Source organism: Macrobrachium nipponense, chromosome 11, assembly GCF_015104395.2.
Source record: "Macrobrachium nipponense isolate FS-2020 chromosome 11, ASM1510439v2, whole genome shotgun sequence".
Lineage (NCBI taxonomy): Eukaryota > Metazoa > Arthropoda > Malacostraca > Decapoda > Palaemonidae > Macrobrachium > Macrobrachium nipponense.
In genome coordinates this window covers 43,975,807-43,988,631 of record NC_061087.1, presented here as the reverse complement: position 1 = coordinate 43,988,631, position 12,825 = coordinate 43,975,807, and the positions used below count along the sequence as shown (strand labels likewise).

Sequence of the window (12,825 nt, the reverse complement as noted above, 5' to 3'; positions counted from 1 at the left end):
ATAGTGTCGCACGGTGATGGAGACAAGGGTGCTGATGGTACGTTACTACCAGTACTTGTACTTTTACTTGTACTTCGAGGATACGCCTTTGTAACGGCCCCTCTATTTTCTTCTTTATGGATTATTGTATATTGTCACTGGTAGGATTGTTTTTTACTCTTCCGTATTTTACATAGCTCCTGTATGAGATTTGTTCTAATTTATTTTTCTTTTTTATCACAACTTCTGAAACCAAGTGATATATCAACATCTTAACATTGCATGAAAATCGTAAAGAAGAGGATTTGTTTACATTGGCCCAAGCCCAACGTCCGACGTGTAATCATTTAACTCTCCTGGTGTGGACTGATTTTGCTAATTTTGTTTCCTGCCATAGAATCAAAGCGCCGAAAGAAAGCGAGAGCGTAATAGTATCAATTAGTATGAATTGCAAGTGAAAAGGGAGGCACGGCAATGGCATCAACGTGCAGACATGTTGTGGTTACTGGACCACCAGGTTAGTAAGTAGGTAGGTACTAGCCTAGGTACTAGTACCTACAGCTGGCAAGGGCTTAGGGTTGGTCATGGAACCTAATGTAAGCCGGCTGTGTCTAGAGTGTTTGTTATAAGAGCCCATTATCAATAATAGGAATATTACCTTTGTATGTTACTTAGGGTAAAACACCACGGCAGGCCAAACAGGCCACCTACAATCAACGCTTGCCACCCTCCGAAAAAGTACATTATAACGCGTCCTGACACTGGAGATGGGCATCAGTCACGACTTGTTGTTGGTGAGAAACGGAGCTAAAGACCTCTGCTCTCCTTTCGAAGTAAGTATTTTCTCCAAAGTTAGAAATTAAGGCCAAATTTTAAGATTTAAACAGAGGGTACTGAAAAGGGCGTCCACGGCAGTGGAAATCTCACCAAAACGCTTTAGAAATTTTTACTTACAACTAAAAATGTTTCGAATATTGACGCCATCTCGATGTTTACGGAGTCGCTTGTGTCAACAAACTTTCCATTTCCTGTGATAAATCTGCACACCACTTGTACCCACAGACGCTGGGGCACTTTTCATCACAACAATCGAAACACTGTTTCTCACCAACAAACAAGTTAGGAGTAAACAGTTGTTTTGGTAGAAGATGACGAGAAGCGTGCTCTTAGCTAATTTTTAAAATAAATAGTAAAACATCAATATTTTACATTTTATATGATGTTAATTTGAAATATTCGTTATTGAAAAAGTATCTCGACGCTGACTCAAATTTAAGTAATTATTTTTCTGAATTAGAACTTTTTTTAAGTTCTGTATTATGACGTCACGACATCTTGACTTTCGTACCTATTGTAAATAATTGCTATACTCAACTGTCTTGCAGAAAAGTTTACCAGTTATTCATGCAGATTGTTATCAGCTATTCATGTAATTGTTATAATCGTAATGCGCATATATATCTTTATTATTTACTTTTTGGATATATGAAGATGTTTTACTGCCGGATTACCGCCGTAGTGTGACTTAATCGTTTTCGGTCCCTGGGCCTCTGTCTGTTTTCGCACCATAAGAAATTATGGGGCCGAATTTGCAATGACCAGAATAGTCGTTAAAATTAAAAGAGGAAAGTTAGCATTGAGGGGCATATGTTTTGGCTGAGAAAAATACAAATTTATTCAATAGCTAGCTTGTAAAAAATACTTGGTCATAAAAACTTGATTGACAACTAAGCAGCATGTCTACTATGGGTTTCAGAGACAGTGCAAGCACGTTTTTGGGCAATACCTATTTCTGTAACGAACACTCGTAACAGAACGAGATTTTGCTATAGTGCATTACACCCAGTGCCGTAATTTATAAGGATATCGTGAATCACTAATTGTAAAGAATAACGACACTTGTCCTTGTACCAAGAGACAAAAACTCCATTATGCAGAAATGGATATGAACACGCGTAAAAAGCTCCACCTACCCCCCCCCCCCCCCCCCCCCCCCCCCCCCCCCCTTCCATTGCCACCCCTTTTCTTCTCTGTTCCTGTGCCTTCCTTTCTCTCTCTCTCTCTCTGTGTTGCCATTCGGTTTGTGTTGACCCTCCAAACTGGGTATAAGACTATACACAAAACGTTGAAATTGGTGAAATTAGGCTATGTATTAGAAGTATATATACATAAATATTAAAGCAATTTTATCATTATTGCATTACTATGACAACTAGAATTCATGGAAACAGTTTATAATAATGAAACGGCGTATGTATGAAGCCTCCACTAATGTGGCAACGATGATTTTGCCATTCTTAGCATGCAAACATTAAAGGTTACATTTATTTCTGGCATACGATTATTAAAGAAATTCAAAATACTAATATAGACTGAAATCAATGAAAAGTGCTAGCAAAAACAAAAAAGCAAAAAAAAAAAAAATATGTATATAATTCAGTTATCCGTAGTCGTTCCTCTATGCACGTATCCGTAATCGTTCCTCTATGGTTTTCGGCAACCAGATGTACGAAAATGTTAGAAACATTTGATTGTATCTACTTTAGGAATATTTGTAATTTTTCGGGGTAATTTGGTTGCTAAAAAGGGATAATGTACATGAATTAAATCAAAATTTTTAAATAACAAAGTAAATTTAAACTAAATAACGAGTAAAGTAAACAATTTAGGGAATAAAACTTTGCAGTTTCGTCGTCTGTCGTCGTCTGCTGTTCGTAACTGTGTTTGTGGCGCGCGCGCTTAGAAACCAGGAACAGCAACGGGTTTAAAGTGCAATGTGGCGTGAACTGAGACCAAAATGTGTATAATAACAATCAAATAAGCACTGTGGAGTTTCAATTGCGATGGCAGTAAGGATAAAAACCACCGATTACAAGGTAAGAATGAATTCAGTTCAAACCATAACCCCGGGAATAACAAGTTTCATACTTTCACTAATATAGGCAACAAAATGTTGTTTTATTGTGCTGATTACAACTGCAATCTTAAGTAAGATCAATAAACGTTACATATATACGCTAACATTGTTCAAATGAGTGCTGGGAAGGCTGGAGATGGTGGCCGTCACTGATCAGAACCTTCCATGCAAAACGTAGCTGCCATATTGGATTTCAAAACTGCCTTGAAAACATATTTTACGAAGAGCTCACATGCTTATTTTAGTTCGTATGGGGCTTTCATATATCACATTATGTTGACGAAACTTCAGTCTTTTAAATGGTATGCTTAGAGTTGCAATTGTATTCTTGTTTCACCAATTAAATATCGAGTGAATAAGACCCGTCCACCGTGATGAGGGTTGGCCTGCCGTGGTGTTTTACCCTAGTATGCATCTTAATTTCATCCTTAACATATGAAACACCTATAGTATCTCTGACCATTCTAGCAATTGACAGGTGGGACTACCTATTAGTCTGCGTTTCCCAGGCTCATACACAGTTAGTGATTCAGGGAAAAAAAAAGATATTAACCAAAAAAAAAGTAGAATTGCTGAATATCTGCAGATATCATAGGGTAAATGGTTAATCTAAGTAATCGAAACACAACGGCCACCTCTCTTGAAACGCAGCCACTTGCCGAAAAAATGCTGCAATTAGGGGAAACAACTGACTGGATTAGCTGATCCAGTTTTCACCGTGTGTGGATCCACCCTCCGGAAAAGTACTTTAACACGTCCTGACACCGGAGATGGGCACCAGTCTCTAGTCATCGGTGGTTAGAGCAACAGCTTGAGACCTCTACTATCCTTTCAAAGTAAGCATTTTCTCCAAAGTTAGAAATTAAGGTCATATATTAAATTTAAACAGAAGCTAATGAATGTCTAGCCATGCGCAGTGCAAACATATTTCCATGACGCTTTCAAAATCTTTACTTAAAACACCAAAAATGTAGATGATTGACGTCATCTCGAAGTTTGCGGAGTCACTTTTGTCAATAAACTTTCCATTCCATGGGCTAAATCCGCACAACACTTTTACCCATAGATGCTGGGGCACTTTCTTCATAACAATCATCAACAATGACACCAACCACCAGGCACATCCAAGGAAACTACGATTTTTTCAGTAGAAAGAAGAAGCGTGCACTAGATAATCATTTAAATAAATAGTTAAACAGCAGTATAAGTTCATGAATTGCATAAATTTTTTACATATTCATGATTGTTAATTTGAAAATATTCGTTGATGAAAATGTAGCTAGATTCCTGACTCAAATATCAACAGTTTTGCTGTGAACAGTAGCTACGGCATTGTTCGCGCTCTTCTATTGTTTATCAGTGCTGCCAATTGGTATGTATTTACCCTCCAAACTGGGTATAAGACTTACACATAACTAGGGAAATAAGTGAAATTAGTGTATCTATTTGTAGTATATATACATATTAGAGCAATTTTATCATTATTGCATTACTATGACAACTAGAATTCATGGAAACAGTTTGTAAATGCATCGGCGTATGTGTTAAGCTCCACTGAATTGGCAACGATGAAATTTTGCCATCATCTGCTCGTATCTACTTTAGAAATATCTGTAATTTTTTGGGTTAATTTGGTTGCAAAAAAGGGATAATAGACATGAACTAAAATAAACATTTTGAAGTAACAAAGTAAAGTTAAAATAAACGAACTGGATATTGGTACGGCAGCCGTACCCCGATCGCGGTAGATATTGGTATGGCAGTGAATTGCACATGCGCGAACCCTTGTTTACCGCCTCACGCATATCCAAAGACTATGTACTGAAGTATATACGCAGTCTTTGGACATATCAGTGACAGCAAGAAAAATGGTGACGGAACAGCATGAACCGCGGAAAAATACATTAGTTTTCGCCGAAAAAACAGATGTTTTCAGGCTTTAACGAGCAGAAAAAAGCATAAACATCTATGAAGACTCAAACTTTCAAAAATTGGGTAATTTGTGGTATATACGTAGGTCACGAACGATCGAATCGGCCCTGAAAAGAATTCCGAAGAGGAGATTCAAAGAGGATTATACATACACTACCATCGTACCTTGGGGACTTTCTCGGCCCTTTATTCTGCCCGACATCGGCAGTTGCAAGGGCCGTTATACACTTTACAATATTCTTTTAATTCACTTCATTGGGTATTGCAGCTGTTGGAAAAGACGATAGAATTTACCAGGTAGTGAAATGGCAAAATTAAACAAAATTTCAGCACTATTCCATTTAAGTCCGGATAGTGTTGTTTTTGTAGTACAAAAAAGCGGGACAAAATTCACAAAAGCAAAAAAAAAGGGGGGGGGGCATTTTGCTAACTAGAAAAAGGGGGACAGATGTTCAAAAAGCGTGACTGTCCCACCTTAAAGCCGAACTCCGATTTACATAATATACAGTATGACTAGCAAACTGGTAAACGGATACAGCTAACTCCCGTATCTACAGCAAGTCAAGAGAGCAATACGGCACCAATGACAGAATCTGCCGTACCCTCACCGCACTATATTATTTGTACGGCAGGAAGTCTGAAATTGACGCATGCGCAATTCACTGCTGTACCGATATCTACCACGATCGGGATACAGCTGCCGTACCTACATCCTGTGCCTAAAATAAATAATGAGTAAGGTAAACAATTAAGGGAATAAAGCTTTGCACCTCATAAACAGTGTAGTCGTGTGTTGCCTGCAACTGTGTTTGTAGAGTGAGCGCTTAGGAACCAGGAACAGCAACGTAGTTCAAGTGCAATTTGGAGTGAATTAAGACCAAAATGTGTATAATTACAATCAAATAAGCACTGTGGAGTTTCAGTTATAATGGCAGTAAGGATAAAACCTTCGATTACAAGGTAAAAGTGAATTTCAGTTCAAACCATGACCCCGGGAATAAGAAGTTTCATACTTTCACTAATATAGACATCAAAATGTTGTTTTATTGTGCTGATTACAAGTGCAATCTTGAGTGAGATCAATAAAAGTTACATATATACGCTAATATTGCTCAAATGAGCGCTGGGAGGACGTGGCATTGATGCCGGTTACGAACGGCACCTCAGTCGGTTGACACCATTTTGGATTTAAAAACTACCTTGAAAACATATTTTACAAAGACTTCACATGGTTATTGTAGTTTGTATGGCACTTTCATATATCACATTATGTTGACAAAACTTCAATCTTTTGAATGGTATGCTTAAAGATGTAATTGTATTCTTGTTTCATCAATTAAATATTGAGTGAATGAGGCTGATCCACCTGATGACGATGGATCCAAGGCGGTGTTTCCCCCTAGTACACCGTTAGGGTAAAGCACCGCTGTGCAGCCATTGATCCGGCGAAAGGCCACTTTTTTCACTCTATCTATTAAATTGGTGAAACAACAATACAATTGAATATTTAAAAATACCATTCAAAGGAATGAAGTTTAGTCAACAAAATGAGATATATGAAACTGCCATACAAAGTAAAATAAGCATGTGAAGTACAGTGGACCCCCTGTATTCGCATTCTCTGGATTTGCGGACTCACTGATTCACGGATTTTTCTCTGGACCATATCTACCCATTATTTGCGGTGAATTCACCTATTCGCGGAATTTTCTGACGATAAATAATCACTAATTAGTGTATTTTGATGTTATTTTCATGCCTAAATACATTTTTATGATACAAACATGATTTACTAATTTTAAAATATTAATATTGATCAATACTGTATTAGAAGTTTAATAAGATTAAATGATATCACATAATAACTAATAATTCTCTCTCTCTCTCTCTCTTACAGAAATGTATGCTTTTAGTATGATAAATGATTTAGTAATTTTCAAATATTAATATTAATGAAAGAAGCAATCACTTCAATAAAGAAAATACTACAGTGAATTAGTAAGATTTTAGTTCTTTTGAACTTCAGGTCTCTCTCTCTCTCTCTCTCTCTCGTCTCTCTCTCTCTCGTCTCTCTCTCTCTCTCTCTCTCTCTCTCTCTCTCTCTCTCTCTCTCTTCTCTCTCTCTCTTACTGAGATAGAGAGATTTTTATGGTACACGTTATGTATATGTTTATTAATAGTTTTCATATGATAATAATAATAATAATAATATTAATAATAATATAATAATAACAGTAATTACAGAAATCTATAATGAAAGGATATTTTACAAATACTTAACGATAAGTCTTTCCGTTTCTTTTCTCTCTCTCTCTCGCTTCTTCTCTTCTCTTCTCTCTCTCTCTTCAATCTCTCTCGTCTCTCTCTCTCTCTCTCTCACAGATGTATGTTTTTTGGATGATGATTTACTAATTTCAAATATCAATATTAATGTAAACACAATAATATAAATTAACATAAGAAAATACTAAAATGAATTAGCAAGATTTTTAGTTTATAAATTAAAAAGAATTATGTAAGAATGAAAGAAAATGTATTTTACCCCACGTCTTGTCTTTGAAATGCACGTAGCCAAGCTGAGTTGGCTGGGGTCCAACGACTGTCAAGTCAGGAGGGGGAATGTGTGTTGCCATCTCAGGATCATGAAAATTCTCTCTCTCTCTCTCTCTCTCTCTCTCTCTCTCTCTCTCTCTCTCTCTCTCTCTCTCTCTCTCTCTCTCTTTTGCCACACGAGATACTAGTATGTCCTAGTGGTAACTCTCGCCCTCCGTTTGGGCTGGAAGTGTATGTATAAGTATATCTTTATGGACATTACTACATTTTATGGTAAAATAATAATATACAGTACTAGTTTACAAATAATATTAAGTTTAATGAGATTAAACAGTAACAATAACATTCTCTCTCTCTCTCTCTCTTACGTATGTTTATTTGTTTTGTAATGTAAATAAATGATTTACCTTATAACTAATTTTCAAATATTAATAAGATTAATTAAAAATAGCGATTCCCAGTCTTTTTATCCACTTGGAGGAAGGTGGGCGGGGGAGTAAATGACAGTTTGATATACAAATTGGCGGAGGGGAGGAAGGAGTCGGAGTCTAGGAGTTATTCTCTCTCTCTCTCTCTCTCTCTCTCTCTCCATTATTATTCTCTCTGTCTCAGAAATAATTCATGATTTCACTCTTGATGGTCAGATATATGATGTTGCCATTCATTGGTCTCTCTCTCTCTCTCTCTCTCTCTCTCTCTCTCTCTCTCTCTCTCTCCTCTCTCTCTCTCTCTCTCTCTTTCTGTTATTTGCTGTAGGTATATATTTTTAATGGTAAATGTGTAAGATGACTTTGAATGATATTGATAATAATATAACCTCAAAGATTAATGCAGTAATAGGTTAGTAATTTTAGGTATATTTGAAGTAGGATGTTATTAAAGGTATACATTTGGTATCTGAACTTTAAGGATAGGCAGTTATAAGCATTTTTAGTGGTGGTTTTAACTATTCGCGAGTTTTAACCATTCACGGGGGTGTCTGGTACACATCCCCCGTGAACACTGTAGTATTTGTAAAATATGTGTTCAAGGCAGGTTTTAAATCCAATATGGCTTGGTATGGTTGTGAGTGCCAGTTGGTTCTACACTCGTGGCCATATTCTTCCCAGCCTTCCCAGCACTCATTTGAGCAATATTTGCTTATAAAGGGTAATGCAACACTGTGCGAACAGGCCGACACTGTAACGTTGTGCGGACACTTTCCCGAAAAATAACTAGCACATCCAGTATCTTGAATTGCATAAATTTATTACGTATTCCTGATAATTCATTTAAAAATATTTGTTGTTGTAAAAGTAACCAGATTCCTGACACAAATTTCATCGGTTTTACTGAATACATTTTTTATCACAGTTGCCAATTGGTTTATGTTTACCCTCCAAACCTGGGATAAGATTTGCAAAAACTGTGTAAATAAGTGAATTTAGCGTATTTATTTGTAATATATATACAAATATTATAGCAATTTTATCATTATTGGATTACTATGGTATCGAAAATTCATGGAAACAGTTTGTAAAGGCATCGGCGTATGCATCAATTTCCACTAAATTGGCAACGATGACTTGCAATTCCTAGCATGTATTGAAGGTTACATTTGTTTCAGCCGTACAATTATTAAAAATTAAAAACAAATTATTTCAGTCCTACAATTATCAAAACTTAAAAGAAAGGAAAAAAAAAGTCAAAATTGTAATATAGATTTAATTAAATGAAAAGTGCTAGCACAAAAGTACAAACTTTTTGTCATAAACAATTCCCAAGTTTGGAGGGTGAACATAAACCAGTTGGCAACAGTGATAAAAAAAATAGGAAGGCGCGAACAACACATCATAGCTAATGTTCATCAGCAAAACTGATGAACTTTATGTTAAGAATCTTGCTACTTTTACAACAACGAATATTTTAAAATTAATTATCATGAATATGTAATAAATTTATGCAATTCATAACCTTATTCTGGTTTTTAACTAATTATTTAAATGTTATGTAGGGCACTCTTCTTCTTCCCGAACAATTGCTATGTTTACCTGGCCGCAAGCGCATACACCATCGTCGTTCAAGATTGTTGAGAAGAAAGTGTCCCAGCGTCTGTGGGTACGAGTGGTGTGCAGATTTATTACAGGAAATGGAAAGTTTGTTAACACAAGTGACTCCGCAAACGTCAAGATGGCGTCAATCTTCTATATGTCAGGTGCTTTAAGCGTCATGGAGGTAAGTTAACACTGCGCATGGCTAGACTTTCATTAACTTCTGTTTAATAGGAAATTATGGCCTTAATTTCTTACTTGGGAGAAAACACTTATTTCGAGAGTAAAGTAGAGATCTTGAGGTATTGCTTCCACGGAAGTTGGCTTGTGACTGACCTCTAACTTAGCTTACTGGCAGTGCTAAAGTTAGGGTAAAACACCGCTGTGCAATCAGGTGTTCAAAGTTCCATTGCATGGTCACTTTTCTCAGAAAATAACTTTAGGACCTCCCGTATCCTAAGTTAAGTATATCTTAGTTTTACCAGACCACTAAGCTGATTAACAGCTCTCCTAGGGCTGGCCCAAAGGATTAGATATTTTTACGTGGCTAGGAACCAATTGGTTACACAGCAATGGGACCTACAGCTTATTGTGGGATCCAAACCACATTATATCAAGAAATGAATTTCCATCACCAGAAATAAATTCCTCTGGTTCTGCGTTGGCCGAGCAGAGAATTGAACTTTGGACCACTGGATTGGTAGCTGAGTGCGAAATCCACTTGTCCAACGAGGAACTTCCTGTATCCTGAATTCACCAGCCATAACCCAACCAGCGTAGAAGCAATAGCTGAGACCTCTACTTTCCTCTTGAAGTAAGAGTTTTCTCTCAAGTCACAAAATAATGCCATAATTTCTGGTTAGACAGAAGTTAATGAAAGTCTAGCCATGTGCAGTGCAAACTTACCTCCATGACGCTTTTGAATTTTACTTAAAACACCTTATGTTTAAAGACTGACACCATCTCGATGTTTGCAGAGTAACTTATATCTTTAAACTTCCCATTTCCTGTGCTAAATCCGCACACCACTTGTACCCATAGACGCTGGGACACTTTCTTCACAACAATCTTAAATGAAAAGGGTGTATTGGCCTCTAGACAGCTCAACAAAGCGGTTGTTCGGGAAGAAGAAGAAGAAGAGTGCGCTAGATAACATTTGAATAATTAGTTAAAGACCAGAATTAGGTTATAAATTGCATATATTTATTATGTATTCATGATAATTCATTTGAAAATATTTGTTGTTGTAAAAGTAACAAGATTCCTGACACAAATTGTTCACACTTGCGACCAGGGAAACCTGGCAATTGTTCGGGAGGAAAAAGAAGTCTGCTGGATAACATTTAAATAATTAGTTAAAGACCAGAATAAGGTTATGAATTGCATAAATGTATTATGTATTCATGATAATTCATTTGAAAATATTCATTGTTGTAAAAGTAACCAGATTCCTAACACAAATTTCATTGGCTTTGCAGAGAACATTAGCTACTTTTTTTATCGCTGTGGCCAGCTGGTTTGTGTTTACCCTCCAAACTTGGGATAAGACTTACATAAAACCGTGGAAATAAGTGAATTTAGCGCATCTATCTGTAACATATACAGTGGACCCCCTGTATTCGCGTTCTCCGGGTTCACGGATTTCTCTGAGGAATACAGTGGTCCCCCCGTATTCGCGGGGGATGCGTACCAGACCCCCCCGTGAATAGTTAGAACCCGCGAATGTTTGGAACCCCTATAAAAACGCTAAAAACAGCCTATTTTGTTAGTTAAAACTCAAGAAAAACCACTAAAAATTTTCATACTTGGTTTTTTTAATAGTTTTATCACAAAAAGTGCATTTTATGATGAAACTGATCAAAAAAACCAGGAATTTGTGGATATTTCTCATAGAAAAATACCGCGAATGCGCAAATTTTCCGCGAATTATGCAGGGAAACGTTCCCGAGAGAAATCCGCGAATGTGTGAGTCCGCGAATCTGGAGAACGCTAATACGGGGGGTCCACTGTATTTCCTCCCACTATTCGCGGTATATTCTCCTATTCGCGATATTTTTCTATGAGAAATATCCAGAAGTTCCTGTTTTTTTTTCTTTTTTTAAATTTCATCATTAGGGTCACTTTTTATGATAAAACTATAAAAAAACCACTAAATTGGCAATGATGACTTGCCATTCCTAGCACGCATTAAAGGTTACATTTGTTTCAGCCGCAATTATTGCAAATTAAAAGCAAATTATTTCAGGCATACAATTATCAAAACTTAAAAAAAGTCTCATAATAGTAATATACAGTGGACCCCCCGTATTCGCGTTCTCCAGATTCGTGGACTCACACATTCGCGGATTTCTCTGGGGAACGTTTCCCTGCATTATTCGCGGAAAATTCGCGCATTCGCGGTATTTTTCTATGATAATATCCCACAAATCCCTGTTTTTTTTTTGATGAATTTCATCATAAAATGCACTTTTTGTGATAAAACTATTAAAAAACCAAGTATGAAAATTTTTAGTGGGTTTTTCTTGAGTTTTAACTAACAAAATAGGCTGTTTTTAGCATTTTCATAGGGGTTCCAAACATTCGCGGATTCTAACTATTCACGGGTGGGTCTGGTACGCATCCCCTGCGAATACGGGGGGACCACTGTAGACTTAAATAAGTGAAAAGTGCTAGCACAAAAGTACAAACTTTTTGTCATAAACAATTCACTAAACTGTTGTCTGCTCGACTCGTGGATTTTGGCTGCCAGACGTACAAGGCTGAAATATTATTCCCGCCATGGCTTTGCATTAAACAAACTCTCAGGTATTTAAGTGAAATTTAGAGTGAATTAAGAACAAAATGTGTATAATTACATTCAAATAAGCACTGTGGAGTTTCAGTTGTGATGACATTAAGGATAATACCACTAATTACAAGGTAAAAATGCATTTCATTTCAAAACATGACTCCGGGAATGAGATGTATCATACTTTCACTAGTATAGGCAACAAAATGTTTTTTTATTGTGCTGATTACAACTACAATCTTGAGTGTATTAATAAACGTTACATATACACAAATATTGTTTAAATGAGTGCTGGGAAGGACGTGGCAGCAATTGTAGAACCGAATTGCACTCACAATCATACCATGTCATATTGGTTTTAAAAATTACCTTGAACACGTATTTTACGAAGACTTCACATGCTTATTTTACTTTGTATTGCAGTTTCATGTATCTCATTTTGTTGACGAAACTTCAATCTTTTGAATGGTATACGTATTTAAATATTCAATTGTAATGTTTCACCAATTAAATATCGAGTGAAAAAGTGGTCTTTCATTGGATCAATGGTCGCACAGTGGTGCTTTACCCTATACCTACCATTATTTCGTAATTTGGGAGAGAACATATACTATGTACTTTGAGAG

General features: G+C 36.5%; 1 protein-coding gene across 2 annotated transcripts in view; it reads left to right on the top strand.

Moving 5' to 3' along the window:
• Positions 1 to 274: 274 nt before the first annotated feature.
• Positions 275 to 12,825, top strand: part of LOC135205553 (cancer-related nucleoside-triphosphatase-like) — a 32,193-nt gene continuing 19,642 nt past the window's right edge. Inside the window, exon 1 of one of the 2 annotated variants that reach the window (XM_064236327.1) lies at positions 275 to 496. In XM_064236327.1, the coding sequence (XP_064092397.1) occupies positions 454 to 496 (43 nt within the window). In that variant the 5' untranslated portion in view covers positions 275 to 453. Of the gene's footprint in view, positions 497 to 10,432; positions 10,552 to 12,825 lie in introns of those variants that run through there. The other variant, XM_064236318.1, reaches the window with a different exon arrangement.